The sequence below is a fragment of the Lepisosteus oculatus genome, chromosome 2, assembly GCF_040954835.1.
Source record: "Lepisosteus oculatus isolate fLepOcu1 chromosome 2, fLepOcu1.hap2, whole genome shotgun sequence".
NCBI classification, from domain to species: domain Eukaryota; kingdom Metazoa; phylum Chordata; class Actinopteri; order Semionotiformes; family Lepisosteidae; genus Lepisosteus; species Lepisosteus oculatus.
In genome coordinates this window covers 29,018,958-29,040,303 of record NC_090697.1, presented here as the reverse complement: position 1 = coordinate 29,040,303, position 21,346 = coordinate 29,018,958, and the positions used below count along the sequence as shown (strand labels likewise).

At 46.9% G+C, this 21,346-nt stretch overlaps 2 protein-coding genes across 2 annotated transcripts; one reads left to right on the top strand and one right to left on the bottom strand.

Moving 5' to 3' along the window:
- Positions 1-9,424: 9,424 nt before the first annotated feature.
- On the bottom strand, positions 9,425-12,717 carry LOC102686594 (ankyrin repeat domain-containing protein 9). Its single transcript, XM_006626118.3, has one exon. It carries the CDS (start codon positions 12,426-12,428, stop codon positions 11,538-11,540), a length of 891 nt encoding a protein of 296 aa, XP_006626181.1. The 5' UTR covers positions 12,429-12,717; the 3' UTR covers positions 9,425-11,537.
- LOC138225515 (GTPase IMAP family member 4-like) lies at positions 11,995-21,345 on the top strand (the record flags this gene model as incomplete). Its single annotated transcript, XM_069185855.1, has 3 exons — positions 11,995-12,164; positions 18,464-18,665; positions 20,744-21,345. Coding segments are annotated over exons 2-3 (633 nt in total), but the record flags the coding sequence as incomplete, so codon positions are not given.
- Between the last annotated feature and the right edge of the window lies 1 nt (position 21,346).

Below are 21,346 nucleotides of genomic sequence, written 5' to 3'. Positions count from 1 at the left end.
TTCCCTTTTTGGTGTTTCGGTTTGCGCGAACCTCACTCCTCGCACTCCCGGGCTGTAACAAGGCCAATGCCCAGTATAACTCACTGCTCTTCTCCCAGAGGTACACTTCACAGCCTCGAGCCGATGACCCGGAGTGTGTTCGGCTCAAACTCCTCCAGCTGGGATCTGTAAACGGAAGCTGGATGCATCCTTAACGATTAGCATCAAGTGTGGCAACACTCAGACACGAGCTACCAACCAACGCAGAGCACAGGCAAAAACTCCAGTGACCACAATTAATTCACTGAAACTACCTGGAATTGTCCATTGCTTAACAAGGCTTTTTCCCCAGTCGGCTACAACAGCGTCCCTTTGGTAAGCCGGCAGAGCAGTAGCGATGTGATGTGCACAGGGAGTGAGTCATGCATTCTGTAAAAAAAACTACTTACATCTACCGCGTACGAAAAAAACGCTGTATCTCGATGACTGTGGCTTTTATTGCTCTGGCTGGATTATTCTCTCCATCTCTAGTCACCCCATTAGGACATAGAGGCTTATTAAAACTCAAAGAAAATTTACAGGGATGGATGAATCAGCCTGTGCTTCACCCAGAGGGAGCTGCAGGAACATTGGCCTCAGAATTTAGAAACTGACTTGGGAGGTGAACACGTGGCACAGCCCATACCCCTCTCTGCACCCCTTTGCCTCCCCTCGGCTTTGTGAAAGTGGGAGTAAGGTCCCTATCCGCCATATGGCAAGAGAGGTTAGACTCATCCTAGAAGCTGGTAGTTAATTGTTAAACTGCTGGAGCACAGCTGGAGGAATCCTTCACTTACCCACAAGGGTAAAGGAGATCGTCAGGCAGTGCATGATAATGACGCACGGCAGTGCAGTAATATCAGGGAGTTGGAAAAGGTTCACTCTTCTTTCTACCCAGAGGAAGTCTGATCGCATCCTTGTGCACAGAGGGATGCGGAGGAAAACGTTCTGGGAACAGAAAGCAAATACCCAGCAAGGAAACATCATCAGGCAGCACCGGCGCGGTGCATTACTCCACATTAGGCAGAGAGGCTGGGCCGATTGCAGCTATCCATCAACGTTTCCTTTTCTAAAAAGATTAAACGGAGCTCCCTGTTGCAAGCGACTTGCCTTGTTAAGCACGTTACGAGACTGGTTTGAATGGCCCACTCTCAGTCTCATTTCTTTCTGTCAGATTGCAAATCGGCAGCAGTCCCGAGAGGGCAGAGCGATAGTGGCTAACCAGTGTGTGGTTTTGTCTCTGTCACCTCAGCGCTCACTGGCAGAACTGTAGATTATCGACATTAATTGCTCTCGTACGTATATGTGCTTAGTCCATAACGCACAGGTCCTCTGTTTGTCTTCATATAGTTTTAGGTCTTAATCCTGAAAGATGAAACCCTATATTGCAGTTGCCATTGAATGTGATGGAGGTAATGGACTGCGAACTGGTTAACAGATAGAAAGCAGTACAGATAAGTGGTAAATGCTGCAGTCAGGGTGATGTGATTAGGGGAGTACCACAGGGATGTGTGTCAGGGACACTGCTCTTCTTATTGTACATCACTGATCTAGATTCTGGCAGAGTTAGTACACTAGTCAGGTTTGCAGATGTTACCAAAATATGAGGAAAACCAGATGCTGTAGAAGCTTCAAATTAAATTGAAAATGATTTGAGACAAGATTTAAGATGAGGCAAACACCTGGCAGATGACAAGTAATGTAGACAAGAGCACAGAGTTGTATGCAGGGTACCAAAAACAAGCCACAGACACAAAACATGGGAAATGTTGAGCTTCAAGGGACTATTCCTGAATAAGACTTCAGAGTTTATATAACTTCCAAACCATTATTTTCCAGCCCACTCCCGGGCCCCTCCTGTGTCTACTGGATTTTGTTCGAGCTGAAAGGTTAATCACAGGACAGACAATTTCAATTCCCTCTTCGGGACAATGTCCAAATTGGTTTTGTGCTCTTAAAAAGCTGAAATGGATTTGTCATTGGTATTAACCGTGTACCAATTTCTCAGCTTGAGGACTGCCCTCATCCAGAAGCTTTGCTTGAAACGTGAGTGATTGACGTCTGCCAGTTCTGGGAATATCTGGTGCAAAAGGTTCGAGCTGGAGCTGTGTCAGAGTGTATTGGGTGAAGGAGCAAGTAAAGGGTAATTCCATGATTAAAAAATACAAAGAGATATCACAACCTTTCAGCTGGGGAGCCTTCTTGAGATACTCACACCTGAAAAGGACACAACAGCAACACATGTTGTGTTTCTTCTTTCTGCTTTTCTGCCTTTACTTGTTCCCTATTATACTGTCATTCCCATCTGTGTCTGTTCATTATAAACTGACCACCTAATGAAAGCTGTATCTAGTCAGAAATTAAGGACAAAGAAATTGAGAGGACAGTTGTTGTCAATTAGCACTGGTTTATTAGAAACTGGAATAGAAACCAGCGGATTCAGGGATATATCACTCAGAAAGAATAAAAATTAAATCAAGGAAAATTAAAATTGTAAAATGCACTAGGAAGACAACATTTAGAATACTGTGTACAATTTTGGTCACCATGTAGCAAAAATATATTTCTGCTCTGGAATCAGTCCAGAGAAGAGCAACAAGATACAGAACATTCTGGAGCTCAAAGGAATGTCCTACACTGACAGGCTGAAGGAACTGAGTCTCTTTAGTCTTGAACAGAGAAGGCTGTGAGGAGACCTGAAACAAGTCCTACAACCCTCTCCTGGAGACCCCTAACTCCTCCTGCATGCTAATGCATTACAGTTCACACTACTGTGATCAAGCAGGACAGAAATACACACTGTCGAATGTGTCTTTGAGGTTTGGAGCAGGACACTGCTTGGTGTCTGTGGGAAGAGGATGGGGGCACTGGAGGGGTGTTTGTGCTCAGGGGGAGGACTGTGGACAGAGCTGTGTTTTCACCAGTCCTGGTGGCTGAGGTATCTTCACACGACCCCCCTCCTGGGAACTGCACGCTTTATTAAACTCGCCTCTGTCATTCGAACTACAACCCTTCTCCCCTGCCTCCGGTTTTAATTAAAATATTTGTAAGCATTATGTTTACCCGTAAACATCGTTAGTGCGAGGAATAAGCAGGAGAGCGGAAAATATAATCATAAAATCTCGGATGTTTACCTCTCAGTGCAAAATGATAGGTGACTCTTTTCATCGATGCCCCGAGGGGAAGGGCGCGTATAAACATTGTTTATCGTTTATTTTAACTTTTTATGTAAATATGTAGTCTCCATCTGGCAGCTCTTTTCTTACCTGAAAATGAAATATTGTCAGCAGAGGCTTTCGGCAGTAAAAAGCAGCTGCCTATTTTATTTCAGGCTGAAGCAACTAGGAGAAATATACATATATATAAAGACAGCCGATGGTTTCAAAGCGTCTCTTGCATTTTGATCGTGTCAGTCTTGTCAGAGCGGTTATTTAAAAGCCGTTCCGCGGTCTCTGGCGAGAAGAAGGGTTTTACGTTTCAGCTGAAAACGGCCGTGACGGGCGGCTCGTGAGCCCCGGTTCGCGCCCTCATTAAACCCGCACGAGAGTGGCGGGCAGCCATAAGGAAATGGATTCGCCGCGACACGGGTGTCCGAGACCCTGTCCCACTGCACGCACCCTGGAATGGTGACAGTCAGAGCGGAGTTCAAAACAAGAAAGCCCCTTTTCCGCGACGGAAATGTGTTTCTTCGCCTCTATCAAAAGTGTTGATTTTTTAGAAAATGTTTTTCCATTCAAGGCTTCTTATTGCTTCTAACCGAAGTCCTGGAAGAAGCAATCATTCAAGCCTTCGTTGAGGTGGCTCTCGGGTGTAATCGCGCACAAATGTCACCTGTTGGGCTGTACAACGGCGGGCAGTGATGTCCCAGCTACACAGATGCAGTAGGCGATCTAGCCCGCTCGGAGATTCGGCTTCCTCTGGCCGTCCTGACGCGCTGGAAGGACGTCCCGCCCGGGCCGTGTCGCGGCACTGCTTTGTGTCCGGACCTGCCGGACTAGGGACCGGGCCGTGCTGCGACACCTTTGTGTCTGGACCTGCCGGACTAGGGACCGGGCCGTGCTGCGACACCTTTGTGTCCGGACCTGTCGGACTAGGGACCTGGCCGTACTGCGACACCTTTGTGTCCGGACCTGCCGGGCCAGGGACCGGGCCGTGCTGCGACACCTTTGTGTCCGGACTAGGGACCTGGCCGTGCTGCGACACCTTTGTGTCCGGACCTGCCGGACTAGGGACCTGGCCGTACTGCGACACCTTTGTGTCCGGACCTGCCGGACTAGGGACCGGGCCGTGCTGCGACACCTTTGTGTCCGGACCTGCCGGACTAGGGACCGGGCCGTGCTGCGACACCTTTGTGTCCGGACCTGCCGGGCCAGGGGCCGGGCCGCGGCGCGGTTTTGTGTCCAGACCCGCCGGGCCAGGGACCGGGCTGCGGCGCCACTATCGGGGAATGAGTGACCGAGGGCAGATGGACTAAACGGACTAGCGTTTGCCTTTAATGTCAAAGGGCTGTACCTGAGTTTGCAGCTGTCGGCAGGGGACTTGTGATCATTATTCATTCCTAAAAGCACTGTGTACCGTATTGGCGTTAGGCTGCTTAATGAAGTAAATCGTTCTTATGGAGTTGGTGTGAATTTGTATACAGAAATACACACCAAAGGTCACGCTGTTGAGCACTCGTATTTTAGTCCCTAATGAGCTTTAAATCACTTTATGTAACCGATCAGCTGCTTAATTGATCACAGAGAAATTATTCCAAGCCTCTACGGACTGGTGATTTACTGCTGACCCATACACGACCCCGGCCTGGCGCTCTCTAAGACCCAGGGCTGGAGAAACCTGAAATGTACATCTTATACACGCGTGCACCGAGCTCAAGAGGAAACACAGCCAAAAAAAAAAAAAACAGCTTCGTTTCTTCATCTTCCATTTTACGCCTCAGCCTGAAGTTAACCTCATTTCTTCGCAGCAGAATTTTCATCCCCATTCATTGTCACCGGCGCCGAGAAGGCGCTCGCTGGTCGCCCTGTTAATTTAGACCACACTGCCACCTAGTGGTGTGCTGCTGCCATGTCCGTAGCGCGGGCCCGGTGGAACCCTGAAGGCAGCAGGAGAACAGCAGCACGCGCGAGCCCGATGTCTGCGGACGGAAAGGGTTTGGTGCTACTGAGATAAACTCCCTCTAATTGTGTTCTCAGATTCTGAGGATACTGTCCATAATTTCAGTTTTAGTACACGGTAAAACCTTATGTTACGCTTTGGAAATTAGATGGGTTATCGATTGCATTTTGGCTAAGGTTCGGTCGTCGGTTTGTATATTTTTATAGTTCGTTATATGCCTCCGATATCTGGGTTAATTATTCTTTAGTATGTTTTCTTTTTTGTTTTTACAGCACTGTCACGGCATTTAAGCTATAGATATCAAAGATACATCTCCTCAGATTACCACATTATATCCCGACTTGATTACAGCTCTCTAAGCAGAGAAAAAAACTCTCTGCTTAGAGAATATTAGTGACCGGTCTTAAGATCTGTCTGTGTTGGGTTATTCTTACCTTAATTTTTAAAATAAAAACGTAAAAAATAGAAATGCATATTGTCATCCTTTAGTGCTTCAGAGTACATCAGATCTGTCCATTCATTTTCTAACTGCTGTATCCAATTGAGGGTCACATAGCACCCCAGAACTGAACCCAGGGTGAGGCAAGAATTCTAACCACAGCAGACCAGTGCTGAGCAGTTGGAAGTCTTATGCTGGAAACTGATGTGGTTTGATTCCAGCCCCAAGCATGTGTCTGTGTGGAGCCTGTATGTTGTTGTGTTTGTGTGGAGTCGTGAAATAGCTCTTTGGCAGTGGATGGTCTGATCTTGCATATTCAGATGTGAGTGTCGATTATGTTACGCTTAAGCCACTGAGCTTTTCTTCCATTTCATCTGGAATACAAAGGTCACAGACGAGAGGAGGCTGCCGGGTCCGTCCTACTCCTTTACTTGGCAAGCAGCTAATCGATCTTGAGGATCTCATCCAGCTACATCTTGAAGACCCCCAGGAAACCATGAAGGGGGCAGTTTGTTCCATACACCCACCACTCTTAGTGTACAAAACGCCTGTTTTAGACCCCAGCCTTCAGTAATGAGGCTCTGGGATCTGAGTACATAAAGACCCCATAACTGCACAGCGTAAGAAGCTGTATTGCAGACCTTTTGCAGCTTTTATTGTCAACAACAGAACCCCATGAGGATCTTTATATGCCAATAAATTACTGCTGACACCCATTACCCATTCTAAACCCTTCACCAATTATTATTTTATAAAATAATTTACCTGGGAAGCCTTTTTTCAAGTGACACAGAGGCCCTTTTGCGGCCCCTACTGGAGAGATCACTGCTATTACAGTCTGTTCTCAGAACAGCCAGTCACGGGACCTCCTGCTCTCAGTCTTAAACACCATCTCTTGCAAGCAGCGGTTGTTTCCTCAGATTACTGCTTCTCTGATCAGCACGGGAACAAGCTGCCCAGCCTTGTTGCTGAAGTTGATTCCCTGTGTTCTTTTTTTTCAAGAAACAGCTGGAGATCCTGGGGTCAATTACTGTAACTACTACCTACCAGGTGGGCTAGATGGGGTGACCTGCTCCTCTCATTTGTGACCAGTCTCATCTTCTTATGTTTAATTTCCAACATGAGTGAGTCCTGAGACACCTGATAACCACTCTGGTTCAGGACCCTATTGGCCAGCAGCACAATGCCGAGAGCAGCCGAGCTCATCCTTGTCGATGAGGGAGTTTCTCTGGGATTTAGCTATACCGAAGAGAAATGAGTGATTGTGGGTTGTGGGCGTTTGGGTTTTTATCATTTGACCTGCAAAGTTGCTGCTGCTCCCTTCTGTGCACTTTACAGGCCTGAACTAAGCGTTCGCTGGGCACAAGAAAACGTTGACTTCTTCAGAGATCAGCAGCTCCAGGAGAAATATTTCGTTTAGACTGGGCAAGAGGCACCCATACTCCTTACAGAACTCTCAGAAAGTCGGGGAGGGATCCCATTGGGCCTGGATCCCATTGGCTGACGGCTGAAGCCCGGAAAGACCAGCAGGTGTTTGTGCGAGAGGACTGCGACTGGACATTTCTGATTGCCAAAGTTCTGCCTCAAGCAACGGAGAGCAATCCTGCAGGAAGCTGCAGCTGTAGCACGCTTGCGGCACCACTGTACATCAATAATGCAATAATACAGCATGACGCAACAATACTTGTTTTTCTAGGTCGGGGCTAGTAGTTTGATAAGATAATGCAGAATCAGGCCACCAGAGTAGGGTGACCATGTGTCCCGGGACAGTCCAGTGCCTACAGCTTGTCCAGTCTCTTTGGAGGAGGGCAGACACAGAACCCCCACCCCATGGTACAGTAGGTGCACTGTACCCCAGAGAAAGAGCTTTGGTTTAATGATAATTCTGGTGTCCCATTTTCAGATTTGGGTCAAAAGTAACGTGTTCCTCACACTCAGCTGTCTTTGTGTGCCTTTGTCTCGTAAATGTGCACGACACACATCAAGGATTCAGACAAACTTGCCGGCTGGAGTCTGCGTGTCAGCTGGAAAATTAATCCTCTCTGACTCAGCTCATTGGCTTGACTTCACTGTGCTCCACAGATCTGGCTTCTCATTAAAGAAAGAGCTGCTCCTTCCATTATCAATACCTTCCCACTCTTGAGCATAAAATCTGCAGTTGCTGAGAGGATTAAAGAGGCATTAAATCTGCGCGACAAGCTGACTTGACTCACCCTGGGACAGATTTTAAACTCATTTCCTGCAGCCGAAGCCTGGATCTCCTTCCCCTTAGTTGTCTTTTTTTCGCAGAAACACAGGTTCTTCATTTCGAACTGCATCAGTCACACAATTATGTCTTAGTGACACTGTTGTCTCAGGAGCTTCTCTGAATACAGTTCTACTCTACAGGCACTATCTTGTGGAATCCAGGGGGAGTAAGATCTCCTTTGTTAAATATTTGATTTTCTTCATTTGTTAATTCCTTTGAAATTTTTTAAGAGCATAGTTGCTGTACAATAAATCGTTCATTTGAAGATCGTCACCATGGATTGAAAAAGTCCAAACCTACACGTTAGCTTTATTCAACACTTTTCTATTTCCTCTGTCTCTGGCTCATTCTAAAAATTCAATTTTACATTAGTATAATCTTCCATTTGTGTGGAGTTTGCACGTTCTTTCAGTGTTTGTGTGGGTATCCTCCGGCGTTCCTGTTTCCTCCCACAGTCCATAGACATACTGGTAGGTTAATTGGCTTCTGGGAAAAGGGTGTGCGTGGTTGTGTCTGTGTGTGCCCTGTGATGGACTGGTGTCCTGTCCAGTGTGTACCCCGCCCTGCGATCATTGCATGCTGGGATAGGCTCCAGCTCCCCCACGACCCTGTACTGGATACACAGGTTAGAAAATGGATGGATATACAGTATGAACATACAAGTTATTTATGTGTATTCATTTTGTTATTATCAAAGTCTTAAACTTTTCTCTCTTTATGGCTTGGATGTTTGTTTTTATGTAAAAAAGTGCTGACATATTGTAGAGCTGCTCTGATAGAAAAATAACTTCATAAAGTTGTCACTGTTTTTGGGAATATTAACTGGAAGTCATGACAGGTCTCTCAGCACCTATGGTAAATATTCTGATGTTATTAGGCTGTCGAATGATTGTTTGAAGGTTGAAGGTGTGCATACTGTATATTGTTCTAGCAGATATTAAATGAGCAGTCTCATACATTTTTCAAGAACGATGAGCGAGATACATTCACAGCATAATGATTCAGCTACAATGACTCAAGTGTTTAATGAAAAACCTGTGTCAACAAAGCACTTATTTTTCATTCGTGGAAAGGGAAATTTTGCAGGGTCAGCACCCTGACTGGGGCTGAGATTCGTGATTCAATGTTTTTAGCCGCACTCGATTCTTGTTGTCTCTGTGGGAGACCAGCTCTGTCCACCTCCATTCTCCAGTCTGATGACCTTCTGCAGTCCTGCCAGGCCAGAAGCCCAGATGTTGTTACTCACTGAAAATCCTCCATTCCTCCTCTTTGCTGGTGGACTGACTGTGGACGGTGGCGAATCCACAGTTCATAGACTTTGTCTTTCTCCTAGGAGTCAGCATTGTGGCAGAACTTTGCCATTTTGGACAGATTAGTGAGGAAGGACATGACCTACATGAACACAAGAGAGAACATGCAAACTCCACACAGAAGGAGCCCTAGCCCAGAAATGAATGCAAGATCTCAGAGGCTTGAGGCAGCAGTTCTAGCCTGCACTCTGCATCATAATTATTATTATTCAAGCAGGGATTCAGACCCACATCCCTGTTAGTCGTGAGTCCAGAGACTTACCCACAAAGAGACTTACACACTTATCCAAGTATAGATACATAACACTTTATTGATCCCAAAGGGAAATTGAGGAGTCTTATCTATCTATCGAAATGTGAATTGTAAGTTGAGGTTTTCGACAGGTTTGACAGCTTTTCTCTGGTTGGCAAGGAGCTCAGATGTGTTTAATGTGCTGGCCAGGAGCGTGAGGGAGTGGCTGGACTGGGGGCCTTTTCAGACACATGTCCCAGGGAACACAGATCGGCCTGGGACCAAGGAGCTAACCCCCCCCAGGCCTCACTGAACAGGCTGGCTCGCCCTTCAGGGCGTGTCTCCCCCTCTCCAGAGCACTGCTCCAGTCCAGCCCCTGAACGCACTGCCAGCCCCTCTGATACCAGTGCCCTGCTGCCCACGGAGAGTGGCTCATTAAAAACTCTGCATTCAACAGAAATAATTCCATGACACAAAAGAAGAGTTGTCAGCAAACCTCATGTCCCGCAGCACAACTGAACAACGCATTTCTTGACTCAATCTAGGTACAGTAGCAGCAGACAAACAGACAAGAGCTCTCTTCAGCTCCACCTGCACAAGAGTGGATCACACATTTCATTTCTTCTGTCCCGCTTTTCATTTTCACATCTACTGCCTCCTAAACGCCACTGGAACTCAAATGACCCTGCTTAAAAAGATACCACGGCAGTGTAATTCGTAAGAGGTATATTTATTTGTTTTCCTTCAGAGACACCCTGAACAGATGACAGTGGAACAATCCAAAAATGTGCTACAGCCCAAACAAAACAAAAACAATGCACTACAGTTGAGAGACTCTTAGCCCTCGCCATCTATAACACTGCGCACAGCTTAAACATTCATCGCTCCAAAGCATTTCATAAAAAAAACATCAGGCTTTGTTAGATATTGGGCTGACTCTTCAATCCAATGTGCATTTGCGGGCTTTGTAGAGTTTATGACAGCACTCGTAGAGGACAAACGTGCTTCAAGGTGATAACAACCTTATTTTTAACCCGAAGCCTTCCAGCTACAGGGCCAGGCCCCCTCACCGTGACTGCGCCCAGCAGCTTGTGACAAAGCTCTGAAAAGCTCATCTCGTTCAGGCCCCACACTGTGGCTCAGCAGGCCAGAGGTCATCCTGGCTGTCAGGCATGAAGCAACCAGAGAGCACCTGACTCTCCCTGCCAGTCCATCACAGGGAGCACCTCCACAGCAGTGCTGATGGCCAGTTCCACAGCAGGGTGGACTGGAGCTACTGGGGTGCAGTACCTCACTCTACAGTGGGTACAGTAGGAGAGACATGAACCCACAAGCCCACAGTCATGAGAGCGGAGGCGTGCCCCCTACACTGCCCCCTCACAAGAAGCGAGCACTACATTTAAAGAGACATCTCAAATAGCTGACCCCAGCTTTAGGCAAACTCTGTGGAACCGAAAAAAAAACGGAAGAGTTCGAACTCAAAGTGTTCAAATGTTGACAGCACCCGTCATTTCACCATCCCGGCTGGGAGAAAACGACCCTCTCGGAAAATGAGACACAGTTTCAAACAAGTCTTCCGGAAGACAAAACATAAATATTCAAAATATGTTAGAAAATGGAAATGTTTACAAAATTGATATTAAATACTGCCACAAAGGTGCAACCCTGCGCAGACAGGTCAGTAATCAACACGATTGGATGTACTGTATATTCTCCTGAATATAGTTAAGAATTGATTACGTTATTTCCTTATATATATTTCATAGTCACTATTGAATTGATAACATATAACAAAATAAATGTATCATGCTTGCATTAGATATTTGTGTCAAAAAGATTTAGCTGCACCAGGACAATGCCAAAGGCTAAGGCCCCTCAGCAAATCGCAGTCTTAATAAATAGAAATGATCCCTCAACACTGTAAAACAATATTGCTTTTTGTAGACCTGATGTTTGTAGACGCTTTAAAAATACCAACCGATACTTTCCGATCGGCGAGTTGGTTAGTCGGCTGCCTTCTTTGAGTCGTTTTTGTTTTTAATGTGATTTCCTATAAAAAGACAAATATTCATTCATGCTCCGCAAACACAACGCCAGTCACCATGCCAAGACTGTAATAAATAACTGTTTTGTTTTTTTTTAAAACCGTCTTGATCCTCAGCTCACAGCGCATTAGTAGCGGCCTCGCTTTTTGTAAGAGGCGGGGATGGGCTTCAGTGCGTTCGGTATGGGCAGCTCCTGCAGGCTCTGCGGGAACCTGTCCGGGGGCAGCAGCCGCAGGATGTTTTGCATAGAGAGGAGAAATAACGGGGCCGGAGTTTTCCCGACGAGGTAGGTGAATACATCCTCTCCGAGCACTTTCGTCCAGCAGGCGGGCTCCCGCTCCAGGGACGCCTTCATCTTGAAGCGCACCTCGGGCATGAACATCAGCAGGTTGTCGAGGCAGAGCTTCTTGGGCCCGAGGTTGACCTTCGAGTCGCACAGCTGCTCCAGGATGACGTCCAGCGGGGTCATGCCCTTGTGGTCCTCCGCGTGCGGCGACGCGCCGTTGCCTAGCAGCAGGACGACGGCCTCGGAGCGCAGCAGCTCGCAGGCGAGGTGCAGGGGGGTCTTGCCGTCCTCCAGGTGGAAGCAGTCCCGGCGGTTCACGTAGGACCGCAGGCTGGGCAGCCGGTGCACCACCTGCAGAATGAGCGCCAGGATGTCCCTCCGGTCGTAGCGCACCGCCATGGCCAGGTGCGGCGCCGAGGACGCGCAGCAGCAGAAACGCTGACCTGGCATCTCCAGCGCCTTCTCCAGGTAGTGACTCAGCAGATAGTGGGCATAGGCATGGTGGTCATGGACCACAGCGTACAGCAGCGCCTCCGAGGGCGAGTACGACCTCTGGCTGACGTCCTCCTCCCAGTAAAACATCTCCATATTCCGCATGTCTTCCAGCATCCACACGGGCTTGTGGTCTCGCACGGCTTGGTAGAACAGATAGGAGAGGTTCCTGTGCTCCCTGTTGTCCTCCTGGCTGCCTTTTCTCTGCCTCTCCGGTTTCCCATTGCTATTCTTAGACATGATCGAGCAGAGAAATGCAAAAGGACAAGGTGGCGCTTTTATTCTTAGGTATTAAAAAAATTGGATGGGGAAATATCTCTCTCCGCCGGGGTTAAAAAACAAACATAGCCAAAGACACTTCGGTATTCGGTTATGGCTTCGCTGCGGTGCTTTTGGCCGGTATTACATGCTACACTCACGGATGTCCTCTGACACGTCCACGAGGAGGCGCGCCCTGACTCAGCGACACGCGCGCGCACAGTCGCTCGCGCTCCGAGCTGAGCGGCCGGGCGCCTCACTGCAGCGGCGCGCGTCTGCGCATGCGCCGCGGCGGCGGCCTTAACCCCTCGGGCGCTGGACGCAACGGTAACCACTGTGATGATCCTCATCGTCACTGTCAATCCTGCTTTCCTAAATTCGTTTTTGAATGCAATTTAGTTTCCAGTGAGATGAGTTCTGACTGGTGCTGTTAGTACAGAAGTTATGAAAATAGAATATCTTTTGGGGGGTTATTAAAAAATAAATGGTAGCTGAGGGTGTGACAGAAGAATTCTGCTAATTATTTGGAAATGCCATATCATGCCATCTGATAGCAATAACAGTTTACAACCTCACAGATTATTCTTGATTTAGCTGATGCAGTTATTCAGTCTACAGACTGTATATTTCCACTGCTGGGTATTTTACTGTAGAAGCCTGAATTTTGTACCTCAGGGAGTGCTGCAGGGAGCATTTTAACTCCACAAGCCCTCTAAGTCCAGAGTTTTTAACCATGGGTGCCCCCTGCAGGAGGGGTGAGGTACTGTATTTCATCATAGATGCATCATAGACGCAGAATATGTCATCACCAAAGGCACCGGCACGACGCGGCCTTTTTCAAAATGATTAGCGGAACTCAGAGGGCACAAACTGACACAGATTAAGTGCATTAAAGCCAAGAACAGATTTTTATACAAAGGGTGGTGGGAGCGGGGAACAAGCTGCCCAGTTATGTTGTTCGGCTTCATTCAAGAAACAGCTGGATGAGGTCCTGGGATCAAATAGCTACTAACTACCAGACAGGCTCGATGATTCATAGGCCTTCTCTTGTCTGTGACTGTTCTTGTGTTCTTACAGTAGGTATGTACGTGGAGACCCTCATTTAAAACTATATTCAACCTAAGTCAAACAAATACTACACATTTCTCAAATCCAGGACTGTTTTTAGGTTTTATCTACACAGTATATGTTTTACAATATTTTGCCATGTGTTGGACATGACTGCTTTCTTTTATAATTTTGCTCCTTTAGATTTAGTCAGTGGTTCACTAGATGGAGCTGATCATGGTCCTGAAATCGGGGCTCAACAGATACTGTACCTCCTATCTCCAACAAACCTGCTACAGCTCTGGGTTGAAAAACACATTTCACTGATAGGGCTGGCATGAGCTCTTTTTTGACCAACAGAAGGCTGTTTGAGCAATTCACTGTGCTCTAAATTAGATTGCAGAAATGATTTCATTAACAAGTGGAATTTAGCCATACTAAACCAGCTGAGGTAAAGGCCTTTTCACAATTTTCAGAGCAGTAGGCCTGTCACGATTGTAGCCCCTCCCCCTTAAGGGCGCTCCGGCTCTTTCACTTCTGACCTCATCTCCCACACCTGCTCCCTGTTCCAGCCCCTTTCAGTCCTCCTTAAAAGCCAGGTGCCCACTCTAATCTGGGCTCTGCTCTGGTTTCCACACCAGGCGAGTCCGGGACCTGGAAGCGCCTGGTCTCGTTAAGGATTTATTCTCTGTTCCTGTTCCTGTCCCCCACCGGTTCCGATCCGGTTCACGTTTTTAAATCTTGTTTGTCTGGGATGGACCGCCCGGTTTTGGACTTTTGCCTTCGTCTGGATTCCCCTTTGGATTTTCTCCCGGATTGTTTGCCTCGGCCACACCTCCCCCGAACACCAGCGCACCAAGGACACGCCCCCTGTTTTCATCCCCGTATCCTGCATGACTTTTTTTCCCCGTGTTTCTTCACTTTTCCCTGGATCGTGTCGTCCACATAGTGTCCGGAAAGAACTGATCGTTACAAGGCCATACCGATTGTACCTCAGGGCATTAACTGCGGGAGCTACCTATGACAGAAAACAAGTCAAGTTTTCCCTTTAAAACTATTTTTCGAAAAACATTTAGCCTAAGAGGCAACAGCACCTGCTTAATAAAATGTGAACTTTATGCAGGATTCCTATGTGTTCCTACAGTATATGTGTCCTATGTGTTACAGAGCTTTATTCTGAGCTCGGTTAATACAAAAAAGCTCATGAAAGCCACAGAACCAAAACAATTGAGATTGACTGTGATTAACAATTTTCTTTGACATTTAAACAAAGAACATCAGGAGTTTGAAAATGTTTAAAGAAAAGCATATGAAAAAATATTAGTCACCTGAAAACAATACATCTAGAAATGTAGACTGTAAATATATTATCTTGTAGAAGCCCTTCAGAAGCCTTGATATTGCCTACTGTTTTTTATGTGAGTGTTAGATACCTAGAATAACCCCCTGCAGAAGCCCTGCAGAACTCCTCTGTTCTCAGGGGGGGATGCTTTTGGAGTTCAGCACAGGAGATCTACAGTAAATCCCAAAACAAAATCCCTGCAGCAATAATCCAAGCTAAATTTAAAAAATAAATATAAATCTTATTGGGACAGTGAAATTAAAATACACACAATTCTAAATGCGACCAGACACTAAAAAAAGAATTTCCTTTAGCAGAATATCTTGCCAGGATCAAAAAGACAAGACAAAGACCCACCTGGCTGTCCAGAGAAGACAGAGAAACTGGACACAGGCAGACCTCAGTGTCCAGAGAGGACAGGGTCAGTGACCACAACCTGACCATAGACACTGGACACAGAAAGACCTGGCTGTCCAGAGAGGACAGAGAAACTGGACACAGGCAGACCTCAGTGTCCAGAGAGGACAGGGTCAGTGACCACAACCTGACCATAGACACTGGACAGAGACAGACCTGGCTGTCCAGAGAGGACAAAGAAACTGGACACGGGATAGAACAGTGCAGCAATACCTACTCAGCTTTCTTATTCTGTTTCAGATGTCGACAACGTATGGAGGAAAATCTAATTTTATCATGGTTTATAGGGTAACATACTTATACAAATGGATCTTTTTAGTCTTGAACAGAGATGACTGGTGACTTGATACAAAAATCTCAAAGACACGACAACCCAGTGGATTTCTTCAACGTGAACAGTGACACACCCACCAGAGGGCACGAGCGGAAACTGTGTGGAAGTGCACTGAAAACTGGGCACGGGAGGCACTCCTCTACAGGAAGGGTGGTGGGAGTCTAGAACAGGCTGTTGCGACAGTGGGAGGGGATTTCCCGCTGTGCACCCCTAGAGGCCCCCTCCCTAACTCCGCGTGAGAATGTATACCAGCTCCACCTGGGGTCTTCATTAGAAACCCTGTATTTCATTCTCATGCGATCTCCTGGTGTTCGCCTCAGAACCCTGACAGCAGCTGGAAGGCTTTCTCCTCTCTAGAGAATTCTCTGCCCTCTCGTAGGATCTCTCTGTTCGTTATTTCCCGCTGGCTGGGAGACTACGCATGGGCTCTCTACCTCACCCCGGGGTGTCGAACCTCCGCCCGGTGAATAGGCAGCTAGAAATTCCACACTCTTACACCATCCAAACATGCTATCAAAACCAATATCCCGGTTTCTTTCAAGAAAGGGTTGAATGATCGGATCATTGGATCTATTAGCTCATAACTGCCAAGCAGGCTGGATTGGACAGAGTCCTCTCGTTTCTTATTCTCATTCTTACTACACCCAGTTTCTGAAGCCTGTGCAGATAGCAGTTACTTCAGAAGTGTGTGGTCATTCTTTCATTGGTTCAGCAATTTGTTAATTGAAATTCTGTGAATGCATGCTGATTCTGGGATAGGCTCCAGCTCCCCCGTGACTCTGTAATGGAGACATCAGTCAGAAGATGAATGGATGGATGAATTCTCTCAATCAAAGCGTCTTGCACTTTTACGGGGTAATGTCTCCTCCAATTAGGCTGAGTGCCAGTATGAGGGACCGGGAACCTTATCTTCAAGGCACGTGGTCTATATCCTGAACTGAGAGTATTCCCCTGTAAAACACTGATTTCAGATCAATTCAAATCAAAGTTTATTTATCAAATGCACAACAATACCGCGTGCAGCAGTAGCTGCTGGCAATGAAATGTCTTTTCTGCGAGCTCACAAAAATCACAAAAATAAGGTTACGAAAATGAGGTTACATAATAATAGATGTAATAGAAACGGATTAAAAATCAATATGAGTAGAGCTGCTATGTGTCCATGGCGTATGCAATATATACAAGTAGTGCAGTATGATGAATACAGTGAAAACTGTGTGTCCATGTAGCCATTACAGGTGATTTGCTAAAGGAGCTGCAGGTTGGCTATTTAGCAGTCTTATTGCCTGGAGGTAGAAGCTGTTCCGTAGTCTGTTGGACTTGGACCGAATGCTTCGGTACCATTTCCCGGATGGAAGGAGGGAAAACACTTTGTGACTGGGATGACTGGGGTCCTTGAGAATGGACCTGGACTTGTTAAGACATCTACTGTAGCTGAGTAGACATCCTGGATGTTCGGTAGCTCACAGCTGGTAATGAGCTCCGCTGACTTCACCACCCTCTGCAGTACTTTGCGATCCCGGGCAGAGCAGTTCCCATACCAGGCAGTGATGCAACCAGTCGGGATGCTCTCAATAGTGCACCTGTAGAAGCTGGCCTGGATATGTGTTGGCATGCCGAACTTCTTTAGCCTGCGGAAAAAGAACAGGCGCTGCTGTGCTGTCTTGACCACAGTGTTGGTGTGGTGGGTCCAGGTTAAGTTCTCTGAGATGTTAACTCCCAGGAATTTAAAACTGCTGACCCTCTCCACTGCAGTCCCATTGATGTAGATAGGTGTGTGATCTCTTCCCTGGTGTTTTCTATAGTCCACAATCATCTCCTTACTGATGTTCAGAGAGAGGTTGTTCTCCTGGCACCATGCTGCCAGGGTTTCAACCTCCTCCCTGTACGCGGACTCTTCACCATTTGTGATCAGGCCGATGACTGTTGTATCGTCCGCAAACTTAATGATGGAGTTTTAGTTAGAGTTTGAGTTTCATGATTCAGTACTATACAGAGCATTGGGCTCCATAGAGCTGAGTCAGCACTATATAGAGGGCATGGGGCCCTTGCTCGGTTGTTCAGACATGAACATGCTTTGATCCAAGATAGATTTCACTGGTATTAAATACTCACATACATCCTTTTTTTTACTAGGACTAACATTGATCTCACTGTGAGAGGGAATTGTGCACATTGATGGCTGTCAAGGTGTTGATGAAATAGAGCTTCTACTGGTGAGATCAAGGCAAGCTTCCTTTAAATCTCTGTGTGTTACAGGGGGAATTGAAGGCAACCTTTTGACTTGTTTCAGAAGTGTTACCTTTTATAGCTCCATTATGGATTGAGAGTCCTGCTTGGAAGCCCACCTCACATCTCTATTACAATCTCGCCTGAAGGATGACAGAAAATCTCTGTTGTCGGACTACAACACACATGTAGAGGGATTAATAACTGTTAAATCTGCTGAAGCAGAAGGACAATCCTCAAACTCTGTAATGAGTAGAATAGCATAGGGAACTGTTTCAAGCCCATGACCATTTCTCAGGCTGAAGGAACTGAGTCTCTTTAGTCTTGAACAGAGAACACTGTGAGGAGACCTGATAGTATTAGAAATTCTCAAAGAGACTCACAAAGACAACCCAGCGCATTTGTTCAGGATGAACAATGAAATGTGAACCAAAAGGCACAAGTAAAAACTCAGTGGAAGTACAAACTGCTCAGCCGTGTTATTGAAACTGGTTTCTTTCAAGACCCAGCTGTATGGGATCAATTAGTTACTAACTGCTAAAGAAGCTCAACGTGTGAATGACCTCTCATTTGTAACCTTTCTTAGTCTTCTGCTCTTAAATTTCTAGCTGGCTCAGTCTGACCCTGACCTCCTCTTGTTATCTGCAGAGCTTGTAACTCCAAGGGCGTGGAGCTCATTGTCATGGAGTGTGCAGATAAGTCTGGATTTTCTCACCAGGAATTAAACTTTGGAACCGCTGATGATGTCAACTTGCACCGTGCACTGTGAGAAAGTAAATTGTCCTTCTGAAGGAGAGCAGCGAGAGAAAGAGGACAGGAATGGCTGCAGCTGGTTCTGCCTCCTGCTGTGGTGAGTCTCAAGTTCAACTCAGCCTGCCATTTCCTCTCTGCAGAGCCGCAGAGACTGAACGCCTTGGTCAGATTGTGCAGCTCTGGAGTCTGACAGTGCGCTGGCTCTGAGGGAGAGACTGTGATTACATCTACTCCATGTACTTGCATCGTAAATGCCCAGACATTAAAGATGAAACTATTCAGAGTTTATTTGATGTACTGTTTTAATAGCTAGAAATATAGCCTCTACATATCCACCTATGGTCATATACTTTGTAAATGATCACTTTACCTTTTTAATCAAATTCATTCCCTGGCTTCTGAAATTTACTATATATTTTGTGGGCTCTAAATAAACCTATCATAAATCTAGAAAACTGTTTTTTCACCTGTCCTGTCAGCTAGCAATTGTTATCTCCATATCATTATTGTTAAGGATAAGTCTCCACCGTTGAGAATGCCCTTTTCTGGAATGAGATGGCAGGCTGGAGTGTGCAGGTGATCAGTGCCTGTTCACTGTGCTGATGGTTGATACTGTACTTTCCTGGCTGAAACAGACTACTCTCACACCAGTATAGCTCCAGAACAAGCATATACAGTTCGTTGAAAAGTCTGTATGAACCCGGTAGCCTGCAAATTCTTCTCCTGTTAGATCTCTGTTATTTTTACTTATAAATGTGTCCTAAAACCTCTCAGTAGGGACTGACGCATTGTCAGCAACTTCGCTATTATAGTTAATGAATAACACTGCTCACCTCCCCCTTGCCAAGTCAGGTTGTGCCTCTGCTGTATTTATCTGCAGTGATTCCAGCAATGATCACTCCCAGCGTTCGCTTGAGCCTCTAATCCAGACATTTCATTATGATTGCTTCAGCCATAAAAATAAACAGTAAGAGCTAAAGACAAAATAAAAACCATCCATCGTTCTGCTGTCTTGGAGCACAAATCTCCCATCAGATAGTATTTTATTTTAAATCCTGATTCACTTTCTGGGGCTTGTCTGACCAGACTTAAATAATCGCACAATCTACTAAACAGGAGAGTAGCAAAAGTCCCTGGCTCTAATCAGTTTGTAACAGCCCCTCCTGCTATTCTGTAGCTAAACCGAGGCTCGGTAATCGTTCAGATCACTGCATGTGCTGTAGATACCTGTCATCATCCAAATTGGGTCTGACAGTGCTGTTTGAGCTCAGCATCGGAAATGTTCTGGCAGGGACACCCCTACATGTTGTGCAAGTCATTGAAGTAGGAAAGCCTGATATTCTTGTGTAATTCTCATGCCATGGCCACACCAGTCACAGGGTGACCCTTAATGTGGAATTAGAACATTTCGCCTTGCACTGAGCATCATAGAGGCTTGCTCTATCGATTCGTCAATTTCCCCTTTTGATATTTCCATTTCAATCAGCCTCTGTTGGGACCCAGTGAACAGAGCTGCAGTTGTGACAGAAATCTGACCACTGTGCTAAAGATGGGGAAGTTGCTCACTCACTTTACACAACAGGGACAATGAACCGCAGATGGGAATCCACTTTCAGGGTGTCTGAGTGTTACACTGCCAGATGTGCTGAGCAAATTACCAAATAACAGTGCATCTTTATCAGGGCTATCTCTCCAGGACCAGGGCTGGAGACTCTGGTTCAGGTGACCTATAAGAGTAACTGGACTGGGGTTGCAGGACCAGGGCTGGAGACTGTGATTCAGGTGACCTATAAGAGTAACTGGACTGGGGTTGCAGGACCAGGGCTGGAGACTGTGATTCAGGTGACCTATAAGAGTAACTGGACTGGGGCTGCAGGACCAGGGCTGGAGACTCTGGTTCAGGTGACCTATAAGAGTAACTGGACTGGGGTTGCAGGACCAGGGCTGGAGACTGTGATTCAGGTGACCTATAAGAGTAACTGGACTGGGGCTGCAGGACCAGGGCTGGAGACTCTGATTCAGGTGACCTATAAGAGTAACTGGACTGGGGCTGCAGGACCAGGGCTGGAGACTGTGATTCAGGTGACCTATAAGAATAACTGGAGACCCTCTGATCTCTATCTTGGGTTTCCAGTTGAATTTCTAAGCAGAAACTGCATTCTTACCTTCTGACAGGTCAGGGAGTCCAAGCAGCAGAAGAAGAAGGGGGCCCGTCAGTTTCCCCTGAAGCATGCGTACCCGCAGAGCTGAGGATGGTCCTGCTGGGCAGGGTCTGGACTGGGAAGAGCTCAGCAGGAAACACCATCCTGGGCAGAGAGGAGTTTGACACCCGGAGACTGACGGAGGAGTGTGAGAAGAGGCAGGGCGAAGTGGCAGGCAGGCTGCTGACCGTGATCGACACGCCGGGCTGGTATTCCCTGCAGGACACGGCGGACTGGCTCAAGAAGGAAATTGTGCGCAGCGTGTCCCTGTGCCCTCCTGGGCCTCACTCTTTCCTCCTGACCATTCCCCTGGCCCCATTCACGGAGCAGGACCGGAGAGCCGTGGAGGAGCACCTGGGGCTTCTGGGAGACCGGGTCTGGAGACACACGCTAGTGCTGTTCACCTGGGGGGACGGCAAGGGGGGCACAGGCCTTGAGCAGGCGATAAAGAGAGGAGGGGAGGACCTCCAGCGGCTGGTGGAGAAATGTGGGAACAGGGTTCATGTTCTCCACAATAACAACACAGGCGACCGCGGTCAGGTCACAGAGCTCCTGGAGAAAATCGAGGCCTTGGAGC

Excerpts from the sequence above, each read along its gene's own strand:
- LOC102686594 (XM_006626118.3), bottom strand. The coding sequence starts at position 12,428 with ATGTCTAAGAATAGCAATGGGAAACCGGAGAGGCAGAGAAAAGGCAGC.